This window comes from Schistocerca gregaria, chromosome 8 (genome assembly GCF_023897955.1).
Source record: "Schistocerca gregaria isolate iqSchGreg1 chromosome 8, iqSchGreg1.2, whole genome shotgun sequence".
In the NCBI taxonomy this organism is placed as follows: domain Eukaryota; kingdom Metazoa; phylum Arthropoda; class Insecta; order Orthoptera; family Acrididae; genus Schistocerca; species Schistocerca gregaria.
The window spans coordinates 210972803-210993573 of record NC_064927.1 but is presented as its reverse complement, the minus strand read 5'-3'; the positions used below and the strand labels follow the sequence as shown (position 1 = coordinate 210993573).

General features: G+C 41.8%; 1 protein-coding gene across 2 annotated transcripts in view; it reads left to right on the top strand.

The window, feature by feature from the left end:
- Positions 1 to 16762: 16762 nt before the first annotated feature.
- The window catches only part of LOC126284147 (uncharacterized), a 144250-nt gene continuing 140241 nt past the window's right edge, over positions 16763 to 20771 (top strand). For both annotated transcript variants that reach the window (XM_049982868.1, XM_049982865.1), the window contains exon 1: positions 16763 to 16841. In XM_049982868.1, the coding sequence (XP_049838825.1) occupies positions 16830 to 16841 (12 nt within the window). In that variant the 5' untranslated portion in view covers positions 16763 to 16829. The remainder of the gene's footprint in view (positions 16842 to 20771) is intronic.

The following is a 20771-nucleotide window of genomic DNA, read 5'->3' as shown; positions in this document are numbered from 1 at the left end:
TCTAAAAGTACTGAGGAAGATAGAATGAGGCTGCTGGTATCTCAAGTTTCAGTCAGAACCTTTTAAAAAGGAGCGCATTTACCGATAGGAGCATTTTTCCGCTGTGTTTTATTTTGTCATTTCTTTATTTTACCTCGTTGAATCGGTAACGACAAGCTTTACGTGCTCCATGTTTACTTAAGGAACTTATACTATTGTTTATTTATTCACACCAACAATGAATGCGCAACCGCAAGCGAGTATGGCAGCATTAAACGTATTCGCCGAATTTACTCGTATCTGTGATGAAATTCAGACTTATTTTTGGATAAAAATGTACACGAATATGAAGGTCCTTACATCTTAAAGCTGTGGGGTTCTGGAGAGCGCGTTTCTTTAGGAACGAAAGGAGCCATCTCGATCTTACTAACTAAAGCATCAACTGCGTTGTTAGGAAGGCAAACGTGTTTGTACTAGTGCCAAATACAATGCTGTATTCATTGTACCTATATGTCACATTAGGCATTAGCTACAGCGCTATAGCACTGCTACCTTGTCTGTACAGCCACATAATTCACCTGCCATTATTCCTAAAATCAAAATTAGGTAAACAAACACAATCTTTCATTATTATATTTCCCCAGACCTATAACGATTTCAGCTTCGGTGCTTTCTATCAGCGCTTGAAGTTCCGGTACTTTACTAACGCAGCTTTGGCAGTTTACAATTACAATACCGATTGCTGTTTGGTCCCCACGTGTCCTGACTTTTCCCCGCACCCTTTGAGGCTGTTGCCCTTTCTGTACTTGCCCGAGGCCCTCTAACCTAAAAAATCGCCCAGTCCACGCCACACAACCCCTGCTACCCGTGTAGGCGCCCGCTGTGTGTAGTGGACTCCTGACCTATCCAGCGGAACCCGAAACCCCACCACACTATGGCGCAAGTCGAGGAATCTGCAGCCCACACGGTCGCAGAACCGTCTCAGCCTCTGATTCAGACCCTCCACTCGGTTCTGTACCAAATGTCCGCAGTCCTGTCGACGATGCTGCAGATGGTGAGCTCTGCTTTCATCCCGCTAGCGAGATTGGCAGTCTTCACCAAATCAGATAGCCGCCGGAAGCCAGAGAGGATTTCCTCCGATCCATAGCGACACACATCATTGGTGCACCCTGTACCCTTCATGGTATCAGGAAGGACTCTTTCCACATCTGGAATGACTCCCCCCGGCATGCACACACAAGGAGTGCACATTGGTTTTCTTCCCCTCTCTTGCTACCATATCCCTAAGGGGCCCCATTACGCGCCTGACGTTGGAGCTCCCAACTACCAGTAAGTCCACCCTCTGCGACCGCCCGGATCTTGCAGACTGAGGGGAAACCTCTGGAAGAGTTCAAGCAGTCATTTCCGGTCGAAGAACAGTATCAGCCGGAGACAGACCCTGAAACCGGTTCGCCAGACAAACTGGAGAGGCCTTCCGTTCAGCCCTCCGGGATGTCTTTCGCCCCCTGCCACACCTGGAAGTGACCTCCCACTCTACCACGGGTGACGGGTCAGCCTCAATGTGGGCAGTATTCCTGGCAGCCACAGCCACAGCCGTTGTCGTAGAATTGGGAAAAAGAGGAATTTGTGACACAACTTGACTAGAAGAAGGGATCTATTGGTAGGACATGTTCTGAAGCATCAAGGGATCACCAATTTAGTATTTGAGGGCAGTGTGGACGGTAAAAATCGTAGAGGGAGACCAAGAGATGAATACACTTAGCAGATTCTGAAGGATGTAGGTTGGGAGATGAAGAGGCTTGCACAGGATAGCGTAGCACGGAGAACTGCACCAAACCAGTCTATGAACTGAAGACAACAACAACAACAACAACAACACATTCAGTGTATTTTTGCCGAAAATATCTAAACTTCCATCCACTGTAGCTTCTCCCCTTGTAGATAATTAAGATGCACCAGTCTGATATAATGAACTGAAGGTTCCTGTGATTCTCTCGTAGGGTCGATTACGTGACTTATGGAACAGAATATTCCGTCCTTTAGAGATTCCTGAAGCCCATTGGTCCTGGAAAGTAATCAAAATTTGATTGTAATAAACCTCCATTTATTTTTATATGACGTACTATTGCTCTCACCCTCCACACGATCAGCCTGTCTTTATGATTCTCCAGAAGATCATTAGTCAGAGCGTTGAAGATCTTGAAGAGGGTATTTCTTCAGACAGATTTTCAGGAAAAGAAGGACTATTCGGATGTTTAACGTAATACACACACTTTTTGAATCATCACTGTGTGGTCGTAACAAGGCAGTCACGGTATGCATAGAGCATGTCAGAAAGATAGGTTTTCTAAACTCCTGAACCTGATCAAGAGTGTGCTATTGGTTCGTGGCAGCATTGCACACACTGTGAACGAGAAGGTATGAGTAAATTCTCCCCATCCTTCTGAGAGGTCAGCGTATTGAAAGAAGCACATTCTATATGGTCAAAATGATTAAGTCAGACGATTACAATAATCGTTATAACGAGGTAGATTATGCCCCTCTAACATAACGAAGGAAGACGGCACACCTCTTTTAGCACAAGCAAGTTAATACTCGCGACGAGAATCACATCTCCGTCATGTACACTACCTGCCACAGTGACTTCCGTGCAATCAACGTCTTACTGCACTCTCTGTTTTGCATAGCATGATTTCACTACACATTAAATTTATTGAATGAAATTTAAATATTTGTATAGAAACAGCGTACTCAAGGTTAAAGCTAGTGAGTAACGACAAGGATTTTGTATAGCATAAAGAAAACAGTTCATAGTCACATGTCCTATTACTGAATAGCATATAAAGTAACAAAGATAGATATATCATATATGTGTAATGCAGTAATGTAAAGGATAAGTATATGTAAAATGTCCCTGCATTATCTATATCTGTAAATGGAAGAAATATACTGCTATACACCATGTATTTGTTCGTAATATCCATTGGGGACGATATGGTAGGATATGGCAATTCTGGGCTAAGCTAACACTGTAAATCAGGAACGGCCGAGATTTCGGCTTATGTGCCTTGTCTGGGGATGGATACCAAAGCGCTCAGGCTCGCTTCGTGTTTCCCCCACCACCACGCCACGCTATCTGTGAGCGAGGAGGGGGAAAAGGGGAAAACTGCGAACTCGCAGAATTTAAATGACAGTGCTGTTGCACTGCATACCACTGGGTGCTACGTTTCACATTTCTCGACATCATAGGTCACGAACGAAACAAATTTTCAATATAATTTAATTATTTCTGGCGTGATGAAGTCATAATATAAAAATCATGTGGTACAACCTGCTGGCCTATAGACGGATGCGGATAATTTCACAGAGTTTCAAACACAAATTGTAATCATAATAGAAAAAAGGTCTTTCACACAAATATGTCGATAGGATTATTGTAGCAGTTGTGGAACCTAATTATGTAAACTTCGGAAATCTACCTGAGGACAGCAGTCTAGTTGTTCAGGACAGGTTTAAGTTAAAAAGATTTGTCAATAAAACTGTAATTGCCTTACCTTAGCTTATCTTCACATACTCTGGGGCGCTGTTGCCGTAAAGGGCAAAAGGTCTCTAAAACAGCTCCTTTACAGATGTAATACACACTGTCCTCAAAGCTTTATAAAAGATTAATTGCAATTCTCTCAAGGCCGCAATGAATTCTTCGAACCTTGTGTTTTCTTTAACGATAGTGAGCGTAGAGGACTAGACTGTCTTTGCCAGGAAGTGCTTCTTCTGCACCGCAATTTTCCTCGTAAGTGCATCCCCATCCAATTAGAAACGATTTTACCTTGTAGTGTCTTAATGTGAGTAGTGTGCAGTCAAGATAGAACTATGACTGATCCAAAACCAGTCATGTCCTCGATAAATGATTTTGGATTAAGCACCTGTCCTGCGATTTCCTTCATTTTTCAAAATGCGGTTGCCCTATAAGAACAACTCTTTACGTTTTCTTCTTCTTCTTTCATTCAAAGTTTGGACATTTGACACGTTCCGGCGTCCTTACATGTTTTCTTCGGTTGATCAACGTACCTTGATTCGTAGGATCTTGTCATTCTGGTAGTCGATTTCTTGAATCGTATGCATATACTCTTGTACAACTCAATAGTAGATAACACATCTTTCTTAGCTGTTCTTCCACAAAATTCTACTCCCAAGTCCAAGAAATTGTAAGCCGTTCACAGTCTGGGCAGTGGACTTCGTTACAAGGAGTTTAACAGAGGGGAGATGGTGCTAGGCTAGTTGCCAACGTCTTAGGTCTGACTTTGGGCTAGAGGAAAAAACTGACAGAAAAAATCAGGCAAATCAGGAGACCTCAAAGTGGCAGTCCCATAACCAGACTAACTTATCAAGCCACGTTGGTATCCTCATCTAGAGAAAGAGCACACATAAACCTCAGTGCCGTATCTTAAGCACAAAAACCCTGGACTGCTCAAATTGCTTCTGTGCTACCAATTCTATTTGTATACGTACCTCAATGAATATTTTGGCGGCCTTGGTGGCCGAGCGGTTCTAGGCGCTTCAGTCTGGAACTGTGCGACCGCTACGGTCGCAGGTTCGAATCCTTCCTCGGGCATGGACGTGTATGATGTCCTTAGGTTAATTAGGTTTAAGTAGTTCTAAGTTCTAGGGGACTGATGACCTCAGATGTGAAGTCTCATAGAGCTCAGAGCCATTTGAACCATTCTTTCAACCAATATTTTAATGCGTGACTGGTGTGTCGATACAAATTTCTAATTCAACTGTGGCATTTCTGTGCCAGCACCCATGTTATTTATGAATCTGCCTTATGTTGAATCTGTGGTGTTCTATATATGTTTTATATTGAACCGGACTGCAATGATTTCTACAAGGATTAGTTTACTGATACACTGACATTGCTTAGTAATACTATTCAACATTGTTAAATTAAAGGAAATATTTTGAGAATTGTGAGGAGTGTTGTGGTGATGCAGTGTGCAGTTGTACTGTTTATGAAACTGCCATTGGATGGGCAGAAATATGCTTAGTCTTATGGTAGAACTGTAATAATTTACAGGTCTTTTCCATACCATTGCTTCAATCTCTATATTTTCAACTATTGTTCATGACAGACTTAACATACACTACTGATCATTAAAATTGCTACACCACGAAGATGTGCTACAGATGCGACATTTAACCAACAGAAAGAAGATGCTGTGATATGCAAATGATTAGCTTTTCAGAGCATTCACACAAGGTTGGAGCCGGTGGCGACACCTACAACGTGCTGACGTGAGGAAAGTTTACAACCGATTTCTCATACGTAAACAGCAGTTGACGGGAGTCGCCTGGTGAAACGTTGTTGTGATGCCTCGTGTAAGGAGGACAAAAGCGTACAATAACTTTTCCGAATTTGATAAAGGACGGATTGTAGCCTATCACGATTGCGGTTTATTATATCGTGACATTGTTGCTCGCGTTGGTCGATGACGTTTAGCAGAATATGAGATCGGTGGGTTCAGGCAGGTAATACGGAACGCCTTGCTGGATCCCAACGGCCTCACTAGCAGTCGACATGACAAGCAACTTACCCGCATGGATGTAACGGATCGTGCAGCCACGTCTCGATCCCTGAGTCAACAGATGGGGATGTTTGAAAGACAACAATCATCTGCACGAACAGCTCGACGACGTTTGCAGCAGCATGGACTATCAGCTCGGAGACCATGACTGCGATTACCCTTGACGCTGCATCACAGACAGGAGCGCCTGCGATGGTGTACTCAACGACGAACATGGGTGCACGAATGGCGAAACGTCATTTTTTCGGATGAATCCAGGTTCTGTTTACAGCATTATGTCAGTCGCATCTACGTTTGGCGACATCGCGGTGAACGCACATTGGAAGCGTGTATTCGTCATAGCCATACTGGCGTATCACCCGGCGTGATGGTATGAGTGCCATTGGTTTCACGTCTCAGTCACCGCATTGACGGCACTTTTAACAGTGGACGTTCCGTTTCAGACGTCTTACGACCCGTGGCTGTACCCTTCATTCCATCCCTGCGAAACCCTACATTTCAGAAGAATAATGCACGACCGCATGTTGCAGGTCCTGTACGGGCCTTTCTGGATACATAAAACGTTCGATTGCTGCCCTGGCCAGCACATTCTCCAGATCTCTCACAACAGAAAACGTCTGGTCAATGGTGGCCGAGCAACTGACTCATCGCAATACGCCAGTCACTACTCCTGATGAACTGTGGTATCGTATTGAAGTTATATGGGCAGCTGTACCTGTACACGCCATCCGAGCTCTGTTTGACTCAATGCCCAGGCGTATCAAGGCCGTTATTACTGTTGTTGTTGTTCTGGGTACTGATTTCTCAGGATCTATGCACCCAAATTGCGTGAAAATGTAATCACATGTCAGTTCTAGTATAATATATTTGTCCAATGAATACACGTTTATCATCTGCATTTCTTCTTGGTGTAGCAATTTTAATGGCCAGTAGTGTAGTATGATAAATGTATGACCTCTGTGTATCGCATTGGCAATAATATTCAAATGGTAGAAAAAATTTGTTTGATTTGCTGTTGTCCAGCATGGTTCACAGCATACCTCCTGTTACTAGAAAAGCACCCTCTGAAGATCAATATTAGTCTGTGGTGGTGGTGTGTAATTCAGAATCAAAACAGTATAGAGAATTTTATAGACGCAGAAGAATGTCTGCTTTAGCTTGGTGTCTCTCAGATATATAAAGCAGAGTGTGTGCTCAGGCATAGTCTGGTTTCTCCTCCTAAATGCTTTATCAATTTCAGCTAAATCTGGCCCAGAAACCGCAGACTTAATAAGTATCAGCACTGTGGAGTTTATCATTTTCTAGTTCCGAAAGGAGGAGAGATACCAGCAAAGACGTGTATTTTCTAGCCCTGCCATATAGGGTGCAGCCTGCCTACATCTCAAGGCAACAATCCAGGCCCATCATGTAGGCTGCCCTGCATGACAAGCGTGCCGTGTTGACATAGTTTCAGCCTAGCTTATCAAATTGCTTTGCATGGTAGCCTGTATGTAGGGATCAAATAAATTATTCTCAAGCTTCTGCTGTATGGCCTGTCCAGCGTGATGGATATGTCGTGGGTGTACTATCGGCCTGCTTTATTCAACCTTGCTTTAGGGACTGCACATGCCAATGGGCATGCCAGGGGCAGGTTTGAGATGGATAGAGGAGGGAATGGATGAAGTGAAAAAGAGGAGGAAATTGGGAGTAGAGAGGGCAGGAGGCATGTCGAAGGTGTAGAGGGGTAGTGGGCAGGTGTAGAAGGGAAGAGGGGGAGGCACAATTGGAAAGAGAGATGGGGAGGAGTACATGGTCAGAGGAAGGGGAGATGGTAGATATGGCTAGGGAGAGGGGATGGATAGAGGCTGTGATGGACAGACTGAGGTAGGAGGACGGCGACACAGAGAAGGGGAAGATGAGAAAGTGCAGGACGCATGTCGAAGGTGTAGAGGGGTAGTGGGCAGGTGTAGATAGAATAGGGGGAGACACAATTGGAGACAGAGATGGGGAGGAGTACATGGTCAGAGGAAGGGGAGATGGTAGATATGGCTAGGGAGAGGAGATGGATAGAGGCTGAGAAGGACAGACCGAGGCAGGAGGACGGCGACACAGAGAAGGGGAGGAGGAAGTGTGTTCACTGTATGTGTCGAAGGGATACGTGGGTGAAGCCGCGGGGAGAAGGCTAGTTAACTAATAAAGACCGATAATCGTGTGGCATTGAAGATGAGTAGGTTGTTGTTAGACAACATAATTGTAAAGAAATCTTTTTACTCGACGACTAAGTTTGGAGTATGAATTGTTAATCTTTCGCTACGTGCCAGAGGCAAATGCAGACAATGCCTTTATTTTCATTATAACAGTAAGGACACAAGCTAAGCAAAAGATGACAGTTCCGAAAAAAATACAGAAAATGGATATTTATTGGTACTATCAACATAATGTTCGCAAAGCGTTTGGACGTCTTTACTGTGAAGAAATAAATGCAGGTTCGTTCGTAAACAACATAATTATCAGGTCCATACGCCGAGGTAAAGTAAGCAGTATGAACAAATAACAGACGCGACGACTGCCTGTAACCTGCCAGAAGCTACAACACTACTGACATAGCTTACAGTAAAACCAATTTACCGAGCGTGGCACATGAATACTCATCCTTTCTCTCATTAGGAAGCAATAACTAAGATCCATCTGAAAGCGCGTGACTCATTGCGGTACACGAAAATCGCCGGCCGTAACTCGTCTGGCACCTAACTTATCCCACCAGCACTGCCGTAACACCAAATGCCGAAACGTATGGACGCCAGGCATCTGTTCGACGATATACAAGGTCAAGATTGTCTGGACCACAGTACCTAAATCGTGAGGAGTAACATTTCCAGTAGATTCACAAATTACTGTGGAAAAAAATACTGCTGAATAATTGCTTCACTATACAAATACAGAACATTACAAAGTACTTTAGCACTGGTATACTCAAGTTGGACACAAACGGGACACTGAATCCGTATATTTGAAGTTAGGTCGTTACTATGAAGTAGTTAATGACCGTGACAGACATTGTACATAGAAAATCAAATAACAAATAACAAGAGGCGTAAAAGACTGAAAAAAAACGCAGAAGGATTACTTGATTCAGCCAATTTTACAATTTTACAATTGCAGCGTTCGTTTATAAAATTTAAGTTTGTCAATAATGATTACTAAAAATCACTTCCCTTCTTCAAAGCTATTGTCGTCCTGGTTGTTATGGACCATTTTAAATTGTGACTGAGCTGTAACTTGTGTTTGTTCATTTTTCTTTCCTTTCCAACGTGTTATGGCACTCTAGGTTTCAGTGTATTAAGCAGACCTAGGTAATTCACTGAGCTGCAGAGCAATTGACTTTAGCCGCATTTACTGATCCTCTCACGTCACGTTGGAAACGGAAAGAAGATTTGAAGATTGTTGTTAACTAACCCGCAAAAATGTAATTTCAGGGAGATACCTAACATTGGTGCAAGTAACGGAAACAAAGATTAGCAATTAAAGATAACAGTTTTTAGATTCTGGAAGCAACAATAATAAGTTCTTCATCCGCAGTTGGGATTAATTAACGAAACAAATTACTTCAAACACAGAAATATTGGATATTAGTCTGTGGTATGAGCTTCAACATATAATGCACGATCATTGATGAAAATTATTTTATATAAGGCTTTTTAATCTGGACTTTCGTGAGGAACCGCGCTATTCAGATAATTATGAAACGAACTTCTTTAAAGGATTCCGCACCTAAGTAGTTGATAACACTCCTTTGCTGTCCGCCTGTTTCTCCGACTATTAAGACCGCTTTTCTCAGGAACGGAGTGATGGATCAAGTTGAAATTTTAATGTCAGACACTAAGGGCTACGATTCGTGAGCGGTGTAAATAATTTAAGCTTCCATGTCACATATTTTTTTATTCACAAAGTGACGCAGCAAAATCTGTGGGTGAACTGTTTCTGTATGTGTCGACCCTGGTGGTCTAACGGATATCCGGGGACGAAAGACAATGCCCTCGCTCGGATCAGAGACCACGCGATTCATTATTTGTTTAGAGATGTAATGTAATAGATCTCATGGATTTCTGGAACTATTTAAACGATCGCCATTGTGCTATTGTGAACAATCCTAAGTACAGCCGATTCTTTTCGAACTTCTTGCGTAGTTGCGTAGTATCATCCACGATCCGGGTCGCAACTGAATCATTCAAGGCCGGAGATGAATTTGATACATCCACACGCAGAAGACTGAACAGATATTATATCTACACTGTCACGCACTTTTTCGTCAAATAATAAATGAGTATTTTCCTGTGGCCAGTTAATCCTTCCATTTCTACCTCTCTGGTGACGGAGACATTGTGGCCAGGCATCGTTTATTGACCCCCGCCCATTTCGCTTCCGGAAGCATTCCACTTCCAAAATAAAATTCCAGGTTATTAATCGTTAGTGAGATTTCCTGTAACATCTGCTTATAGCGTCGTACCTTGCTCACTGCCGGAACTGAGGGCTTTATCTATTTAACACAACATCAGTACACGCTAAAATCGAAAATATATGAAATGGGAAGTCACAAACTTACGTCTGATATTATTGTATGTATTTGCAAATTTGTACTAGTTTCCTGTAAATGTGCAAAGTAAATATAATACTACCCGATAGTGTAACCTCAATAATAACCCAAGCTTGTCATCGACTCAGTCTCTGGAAAGTCAGTGCTTCATTTCGTGACCAAGGTTATGAGAGGGTTCTGAAATCGTTCTGTAGTAAGATTCCTACCATTATTTGGTGTAATAAATTTATGGTACCCTCTCAAAAAGCAGCATCGCATTAATTACTGCTCGTCATTCCTTAGAATGCAGAGTTAATATAGAGAAATACGAAGATGTGTCTAACAAGGAGTCCTCAAACCTTGCTACGTACCGTTTCGGACGAAATTTAGTGTACTAGTCGGCAATCTCTCGATAGTAATTCTTGTGGCATGCTTTAGGACACTAAGCTTCCGTTTCTGAAAGAAAAAGAATCAAGGTCAAAAGGTATGGCGCTGGAGTTTTCTGACTAGATGGAACCGCTAGCGTGAACTAAAATTAGTAATTTCTATTAATACGTGTGAGAGCCGCAGTGTAATTACTTCTGTGAAATCGAAGAACTGATTCTTTCGATACGTTTCAGAGAATTTGAGAAGGGAAGTTCCATCTCTCTCGACCGGTTGTTAAGTGGCGTAATACAGCAGCTGAATTATGCACACACGGCTTTGAAACAAGTCCTTTGCAGAATTTTGTGCATTGTGGGGGCAATTACAGCTGTTGCGAAATTTATATGTTGTTATTTCAAACAAAATAAATTTCAGTGTGAGTAAGAGGGAAAATGTGATTAGTGTGCAAACCTACAAACTGTGATCACTCGTTTTAGTCTTCAGTGTAGTTAATATTTTTGCATTTTGTTTTCTGCTCACTAAATGCATCATGAACTTTTAGGGAAAGTGAAGACGAGAAGACCATCTGAAAAAAATGCCGAGAGCTGCTACGCACGCAGTGCGGCCAAGTGGTCTCCTTTGTTGGCCTGCCTATTGCGGGTCACGAGTTCAAATGTGACCACCAGCAATTATTTGTTATTCAGCATCTCTCATTCCCGGAAAGTTCTTGAAATATGTTACGTATGTAATGTCTGAATATTCTAGAATGTCCGATGTTTGTCAAAATATCATCTTTGCGAAATATTCAGTGTGTCTATAAACATAAGGATCAGTCAAATGAAGACCAGGCAAATAGGAAAAAAGTACGTAAACTGTATTTTATTTCAAAAGTATTCCCCATAATAGCTGATACATTTATGCCACTGTGAGACTAGGCAGTCAATACGTCAATGTAAAACTGCTTGCGGTTGGCTAAGGAACCATGACTGTACGCAGGCTTGCATCTCTTCGTCCGAATCAAATCGACGGCCACGAATATCTTTTTCAGGGCTCCCAATAAAAGGAATGAGGAAAGGTCGGAACTGTATGGAAAATGTATAAAGCCTTCCCAGCGAGACGTCTGCAGCGAACTCGAAACAACATTGGAAACTGTCGGCGAGCCTCGAAGAAAGATATTCGTGGCCGTCGATTTGATTCGAATGAAGAGGTGCATTCCTGGATCACGGTTCCACAGGCAACAGTAAACATTTTTCTATGAAGTCATTGACCGTCTTCTCTCACATTGGGTTGAATGTGTTAATAGTTACGGAGATTACGTGTGAAAAAATGAATAGTTTATTTCCTTTTCTTCCGTGTATCTCGCTTTAATTTGGCTGCCCCTTGCAGCAGCACTCTCCGGCCAAAACGCCCTCTCGGTACTGCACGCATTAACATATATTGTTTCAAGCAAATGTTTAGCTTATTGGTAAACGATACGTCGTGTATGCCTTGTGTAAATCCGATGCTCATAACTGTCTGTTACACGCTATTGTTCACCGACTTCTGCTTGTGTACTTCTACCTTCAGGTAACATGTAAACGTCGTATGTGGAGCAATGGAGGATTTCAAGATCAATGACCTTGGTTGGCTGTAACAGACACATCTCTATTTTTGAAAGTAATTTAATGGGTCTCAGTCGTTCGAATTGCAGTAGTTTCTAAGTTAGGAAAGAGGTACACAAATGGAAGTGTTATTTTTCATTTCCAATCATTTCTGTTTGATGTTAGTCTGCAAAAACACTTTCAATATTGACCTCAAAAGTTCTGAGAGTTTTCGTGAAAAATAATAATGTATTTTCTCTGTCTTTCATTGATACTACATTATTTATTAAATAATACACCTATCATTGAACGCATATAATATTCGAATTTCTTCAGAAGAGATTGATTTTAGTGATCAAGTAATGAAGTGCAACTATTCACAGAGTTCCAAAGAAGCTGTAATTATCGTATGGCGGCGAAACTTGGTAGATCTTCTAATCTCGTCGACGTCTCCGGTGCTCATACTGAACAAATTAGGTAATCGGGGGTTAATAATAACATCAATGTTACGCCTTTCTCACTCGTATAATCTCCCCTACCCATAACCCGTTCATAATCCATTACATATGTAAACATATCTATATATCTTTCTAGCATTTACAGCGCCATATTTGCGGTCGGTGGCCAAAATTAGAACTATTGGAACATTGGAATATCTACCAAGTTTCACTGCCATACGATAATTACGAACCACACTGAACCTCTGTGAGTAGCTACATTTCAATTGTAAGCACAAGGTTGCTGTGGTGTAAGTCCAGGCCCCAGAAGAGAATGCCTAATCAGCTGTCACCTCTTCTTATGGTACCCAGTTATTTGATTTACTTATAGTATTCTATTATTCTTTAAAAAATAGTCATCTGTCTGTTTCTCAGGTAGCGTAATAGGTTCCTGCCGTTAAGTAGCGCGCAACGACTGGCAACGAGGAATCAGACCTGAATGGTACATTCCGTGTACGCCCACATTATGGATTCTGTTCTCACTGGACAGTTAGACCAGCTTAAGCTGTTAGATTTCAGTTCTGACAGCACTTGGTCACAATAGTCACCATCAGCTTTTTGTGAAGAATAAATTTATTAAAACTATGTTTCATTCTGACGATGTATTGATTCTGTAAATATTAGAAGCATCAGTTTATTATACTTTATTTACACGTTTTGACAATCTCCTGACAGATTAGGGAAGTGAGTATTATACTCAAATGTTTTATGTTTTTTTATGATGTGCTTTCTGCTTCCACAACCACGAGAATCACCTCACTTTTGAGTATATGGAACAAAAACTGAATCTTATCTGATGTAATCTATTGATAACGACATAATAGAATACTGTACAAGACCTCAAAGATCATTAAACACAAAGACTTCAAACAATTAAAAGTGCTCCTCACAGTAGCGAAGCAGCGGGCATTGTTTTCCGCAAAACAGCAGAAACATACAGTACTTGGAATAAAGCGCAGACGTCACTCTGCCACTTGACAGACCTTGTGCGATGTATGTGTCAAGTTCGTGTCTCGAGTAAATTTTATTTATTTTTGAGTGTCAAAGCTGGGGAACGGTGTAATTTTCAGCATTGGCTTGTACCTTTAAGCGTGAGAAGCAATGTTACACAACTAATAATATTTAAGTAGTCTAATGTAGATGCAGTTGAAATACTGAAATTCCACTCACCCAGTTCTGAATCTGTTTGCGCCATGTGCAATGGCAGGAGGGTAAATGGGTGATTCCAAAGTCGGGTGGTATGGGCCATTCTTTGTTTTGTTTTTAAGGCACGACATGAAGGTTTACGAAAAAGTATGGTGGTGAGTGTCGAAGGGAGGAGTCTGGGACTACAGTGAAGCAAGTGATTTCAAATGTGTTAGAAGACGGAATCATAGAAAGTGCTCTTGACGATGTATGTATGTATTAAACTGGGGACCTATAAACGACAGAGAGGCTTCGTCCCGCCGTAGCCCTCAGTGGTTCACAACCCCACAACAGGCCACAGCACTCCACCCACCCCACCACCGCCTCACACCGAACCCAGGGTTATTGTGCAGTTCAGTTCGGTCCCCAGTGAACACACCCCCTCCCCCCCCCCCCCCCCCCCCAGCTGGATCGTCTCATATCAGACGAGTGTAACCCCAAATTTTTGCGTGGTAGAATAATTATGGTGTATGCGTATGTGCGCAAGCACCGACACAATATGACTGAGCCGAAATAAGGGGAACCATATTCGCCGAGGTAGATCCGCCAAGCGGGTTCGTGCCGGGAACCGGCACGCCTTCCCGCTCGGGAAGCAGCGCGTTAGACCGCGTGGCTAGCCGGGCAGGCACTCTTGATGTTAGTTTTAATGTTCCTAGAAGTACATTGAGAAGAAGATTAAAAGCATTGTAGGGATTCAGAAGACATCTGCGACATTCAGGTAGGTCTTTTCTAGCCAAAATTTGAAGGAAGTTACGAAGAAATGCTTGTAGCAGACATGAGAGATTTAGAATTCAGGTTAATGCCGTTAGATAAGATTGAGTTCAAAAAATTGGATTACGATATGGCGGAAAATTTAACAGCCAAACTAAACTGGTAGATCATGATTTATATCAAAACTTTATGAAGGAGCACCTAGAAATGTCTAATAGAAAACCTCTGCCCACATGTTTAATTTGTTATGTTGGTTCAATCAGCAACAAGTTGACAGGTTTTTGAAGATTATTTTAAATTATCTTGTGCATTTGATGTATGTACAGAGTAATATGTGAAGTTACAACGTAATGAAGCAGCGAACACTAGCAACGATGATCAGTAAATACTATTATTTCCATTCAGGTTCTGTCGCTGTTGCGTATAATACCACGTATTTTTGGCAGGAGCTTTCGCTACTTGTCTTTCTCGTGTTAATGGAGCCTGAATACACATTACGATTCGGTACATATAAACATACCTTTTATGGCTACTGCATGTCTGTAAAGTGGGGGAAATGTACGCTAACGTTTAAAACGAAGGCTATGGTTTGAAAATGGGCAATCTAATCGGAAACTAGTCACCAGAAATAAGAAATTTTGAACGCAACTGTGATAGAACCTGAAAAAACAAAACAGAGTAATTCGTTCGTGTACCACGAAAACTCCTTTTTTTTATTTAAGGTTATATATTTTGTAGGGTGGCTGATACTACCCGGCAGTTTTCTTAACATCTCGAAATGTGTTAGAAAATCTTTTCTTGTTGTATGATGTTTTGGGCAGATATCTTTTTTACACAATTTACACCAAAACAAAGAATCAAGTGAAGGTTTTATGCTCTTATTGCTTATTTAAAAACAACAGCTAAAGTTTAATACCATTTTTGGTTTAAAAGCTCAAAACTAGACGCTGTTCCCCTAACTGAATTTCGCGAAACCACGTCACGTTTGCCACGTTAAGACCAATTTTTATGTAAGTCTATTTCCGTGCCCCTTTTGATATTGTTCATAAGTAGTATTTAGAAACACCACTATTTCTTCATTACATCAGATACACTAAAAAATAATGCGGGAAACAGGAAACATTAAATTTCCGGTACACTTGTGAACTTGGGTAGTTTGATGTTTAAGCGTTGTAAAATTGTTGACACCATTTTTAACGGTATTTCAATATTTCGACTGCTTTGCTAAGTTATTTTATTACGCACTTCATCCAAAAGTCACACAAATGTTGTCATTACTACTTTCGACTTATTAACGAGTCTTCAACAGAAGTTGGTCTGTTCAAATGAAGGAAAAGGCCAATTTTAAAATACTAGGAAATCAAATTAGCTTCTATACACAACCATACTTACATGAATACATTACACAGTAACTCTTCAACCGAGGAGGTCCAGAAAGATAAGACGCTCACATGGTAAACGAATTTGCGCTCCAACATTTGGAACTGTACGCTACAGCTGACTACGCAATTATAAGAAGTTCGCAAATCTCAAAACACGAAAATATGACCATGAATATTCACAATGTAAAATTCACTGTCAGGGAATATCTTTTCAAAGTGGAAACTAATAATGAAATCATTTAACGCTTATCACGTTGCATGGAAAAATCTGGATGGATGACCCATTCCGATAGGAACACCTGTGGTCGCAAATGTATACTGCACATAAAATTATGGTTATGTACACAAAATGTCATTTAGTTTCCCAGTGTTCTGCTATCAACTTTTATTTATGTTTACACAGGACATCTAATGAGGACTCGGTAATAAGTCGGAATCGGTAATAACACATCTAATATGAGTTAAGCTCAAGTATATTATTAAAGAAAATTACAAGACCGCAGTGCCTTTTCCTAAGACAATATGCTTAGTATGCTTACGTTGATAAGTTACATTTTAACCAGTTTTGAACGCTGAAACACTATGTTAATTACTGCACGTTTAATTCACATGTAATTTCGAAATGATATACACTTGAGCGGGATTTTGATATGACGAGGCGATAACGACAAAGAAAATTTGGACCACGAAGAGAGAGAATGGAAGACCGTGCGAATGCTACAAGAGCCGCCACGAAACTGAGAAATCGGCATGTTCGCGTCTTTCGCTCCCCCCATCGGGCAAGTTATCGAGATGGACCCAGGTGCCGGTAATTAATGGCCGGTGTTAACTCGGTGTGGGGATGTGGGTGTTGGTGGGGGCAGCATGGCCGCACGTACTCGCCTGCTCCCGCGTATAAAAGGCGCGGCCGACCGGCCGACCGGCCATCCTCACACGCAGTCTTCCGACCGCACTATCCCCCGCTCTCATCGCTGAAGTCCACACTTCTCTTCTGCAAAATGATGAAGCTGGTGAGTATTTTACTTGCGTTTCTCACACGTCTCCATTCAAAACGAATATGCCTTATTGCTGCCGCTGTACTTCGCGAAAGTCTGTAGATTACGTGACTGAGACCTCCCGTCATAATGCATTGAAACATTTACGTGTGCTCTGGTTTGTGCTCGTCAATCGGTAAGTAGAGCTTGGCTGCCTACGGACGCTACACTCTAATTCGCGAACCGCGTATCACACCAGTTTTGTGATTGGATAGAGGTCTCACTAACATGTGTTGAGAGTTAGCGTACAGAAACCATCAAACTTACAGTAGCTTTGAGCGTACGCCGTGGAAGTATTATAGGTCCATTACTGTTCTCACACACACGCACACCACAGTTAAAGGCAGTGCAAGGGAGATCCATATATGTATCCATATATTTATGCACCAACCTATCACATGAACACACGCAACGCGAAAAAGAATTGTAGTGAAATGCAGAACAATCTGCAGACAGTTGTCGTTCATGTACGCTTTTGTAGCTGAAATTCGATATAAACAAATATAACGTATTGCGCATACGTGGACTTCATTATTATATGGTTCGATGTTCGCGGAAGAATCACTGGGAGAAGTCACGGATATAAAACACCTAAAAATGTGTGTACGGAGCAGTTTAAATTGTAACGACCACGGAACTAACCGCAGGTAAAGGCTGTGCCAGAGTGATCCATTGGAAGAACCCTCGGGAAAAGTAAGCCACGCACAAAGCAGGTAGCTTAGAAACCCCTTGTTTAACAGTACCAGAATATTACTAATCTGTCTGTGATCCGTATAAGGGAGGATTGAGAGAGGAAATGGAGAAGACTGTAAGAAGAGCAACGCGTTTTGTTAGCGCTTTACTTAGAAAACGTGAAAGCATCAGCTGCTGCTGTTCATTGAACCCCTGTGGCGGACTTCACAGCACAGGACTTTGCTGCTAAAATTCCAAGGATACCGCGCTAAAAGAGTCAGCCAGTATATAGCTTCCTCTTATGTATAGTTCACGAACAGACTGTAGACAATAACACAAAAGCGTTCTTCCAGTGAAATGTTGCCCATGGAACAGGAAGGCGTAAGCGACAAAGGCACACAAACTATTCCCACCATACTAGCCTCCAACAACAGACGAGTGGCTTGCGGAGTATACACGCAGATGTAGGTGTAACATAGCAGCTGAGCCAAGTGGCTCAATGCTTGTCATACTGGACCCACTTTCTAGAGGAGGTGAGGACAGCCCTCATGATTTACCGATAGATTCACCGCTTCACTGAGTCAGTGGAGGCCATTTCCATGGTGTTTCCTTAGGCAATGCTCCAATTGGTTTCCTACCATATCTTTCTGTATTCCGATACTGTGCTCTGCCTCTAATGATGAGTGAAGTTGTGCAGTGCTGCGACACTCGACTTACATTAGGAAGGAAGACGACTGAAATCTCGTTCGGCCACCCTTCAGGAATATTTTGGGATGGGGTCTCTGAATCGCATATATCAGATTTCCTTTCCCAACCAAGCTAGCTGCTAAGGTCGCAGGTTCGAATCATGCCTCAGGCATGGGGACTAGGGGACTGATGACGTCAGATGTTAAGTCCCATAGTGCTGAGAGCCATTTGAACCAAGCTAGCGTTTCGCATCTATTAAGGAAGCCGTCAACGAGACGTTGATCATTATTCTTTATCCCTCCTTTCCATTTCCAATAGAAGCTACGTCAGCTGGGCTTTAAAATAAGTTATCTTTCTTCTCACTCTAATCTCCATTCATGAACATCGACGGGAGCAATCTATGTGTATTTCACGATACACCTGTCATGTCAGCTTGTTGCTGTTGTGTTGGTGGTGCCTACTTTTCCCTGCCTGGTGCAATTCTGTTCGTCCCTAAATATACCTCTACGTTTACACGACTTCTCTACAATTCACACTACGTGCCAGGCTGGGGGTCCATCCAGCCTCCTTCAGACTACTTCTCTGGCGTTCCACTCTCGGACCACGTGACGGGGAAACGAACACTTAAGTATTTCCTTGCAAGCTCTGATTTCTGTTATTTTATTACGAAGATCATTAATCCCTTTGCAGGTGGATATCCTCAAAATGTTTTCTCACTGGAAGGAAAAAATGTGGAGATTGAAATCCAGTGAAAAGATTACGCCGCATCGAAATATGCCCTTGATTTAATAACAGCCACCCCAATTCGCCCATCGTATCCGTGACATTCTTTAAAACGAACAAACTGCACAATCTTTTATTGCGTACATGACCGGTTTAGGAACAATATTCCAGCACCTAGTATAGAAAATAAAATCTCTTAACAATCTCAGGGCATCCTCACCCCAGTGTTGTCATGGAACCAAAGGTTGTGTTCCAGGTCGCGTAGCATGGGTGATCGGTTTTAGTGGAATTTATGTCCCTTCTATCCTTCTGACACGGAACCATAGGTCCTATAACAAGATTACGGTGAGCAGCAGATGGTGGAACTTTAAATGTTCCGAACCCGGTAGCTTACACAATAAAATATTGTGGACTACGGAACTGCTCTGCGGTTTTTCTCATTTTACAAAATGGTCTTATATAGTTGCGCGTGCCCCATATTAACTCTTCGTGCACATTTGTGACACGCTGTTACCTATTTCGCGGCAATACAAAACGACCTGCCCTTCTTTGAACTGTTTACATGTCCTACACCAATCCTATCTTGTAAAGACCCCATACCGCGCAGCGGTACTCAAAAAGATGGCATGAACAAGAGTACTGCAGGCAGTCTGTTTAGTAGATTTGTTGCATATCCCACGTGTTCTTGCAATAAAACAGTCTTTGGTTTACCTTCCTCACAACATTATTTAAGTGATTGTTTTAATTTCTTCATTATTGTAGTCTCTAGGTATTCAGTTGAATTGACAGCATTTACATTTTTGAGTGTAACTTCTGAACTCAAAATTCTCAACGTACTTTGCATATCCTAGTCCTGTACTTCCCTAACCTTTCTTTCCCATTACTGGTCTTTCCACAGCCAAGTTTGGTATGCCTGGGTGTCGTAGCGGAAATCAAACTAACTACCCGTCATATGCCAAGAGGCTTCAACAAACACCTTTTCTATCATTTTATAGAAGTTATTTATATGTCATTTTGTCTATTCACTTCATTTTTAATGTTTCTCAATAACACCATATTTCATATCCTTCCAGCGTTCTCTTCTCCGGATTTCTGGTGATCCACCTTTCATTTGCACACGATGCAATACTCCAGGGGTTCACTTTCAGGAACTTCATAGTAATAACACTCCCTCCAAGCCCCCCCCCCCAAAAAAAAATACGGCTATTCTTTCACGAATCGAATTTGCATGTATGAAACAGCTCCAAATGTCTGACTGCGTTACGAATGAGTTATCGAGTGAAATATTTTATATTAAACGTGTAAATCTTTCATCGTTGAAGATGCAAAATCGTAATTGCTTCGGTTTTGTTCGTTTCGAAGTACTGAACCTGCAGGCTAATGAACCAGACTTGGTTAACCAAGACACGTATAATTCCTTTATATGTTCATGTAAGATCTGTTGGGGAAATTAACTGAAACGTCATGCCTGATGCTAAAGCTGTACTGCATGACCACCGAAAATATAGCAGGCGATAAACTTTTTTCCTTCCATTATTTTGTGGAGGGCATCAACAAGAACAGGTTTCGAAAAGCTTTCAAATTGTGTGAAATGTGTTGGAAACCGCTAAGCAGCCTCATCCTCAAATACTAAATGAATTAGTCTTTGTTTTTTGCGGGGGTAGTGGACTACGCTGGCTCAAATATATTTACAGTTTCTAACATTAATACTTGTGTTATTGTGTTAATCCTTCAATGTAAGATTATATCTCTTCATGAGCAGAGTATGATAGCATCTAAATTCCGGCAATAATTGCAAGAAATATTGAAAATCAGATTTTTGTT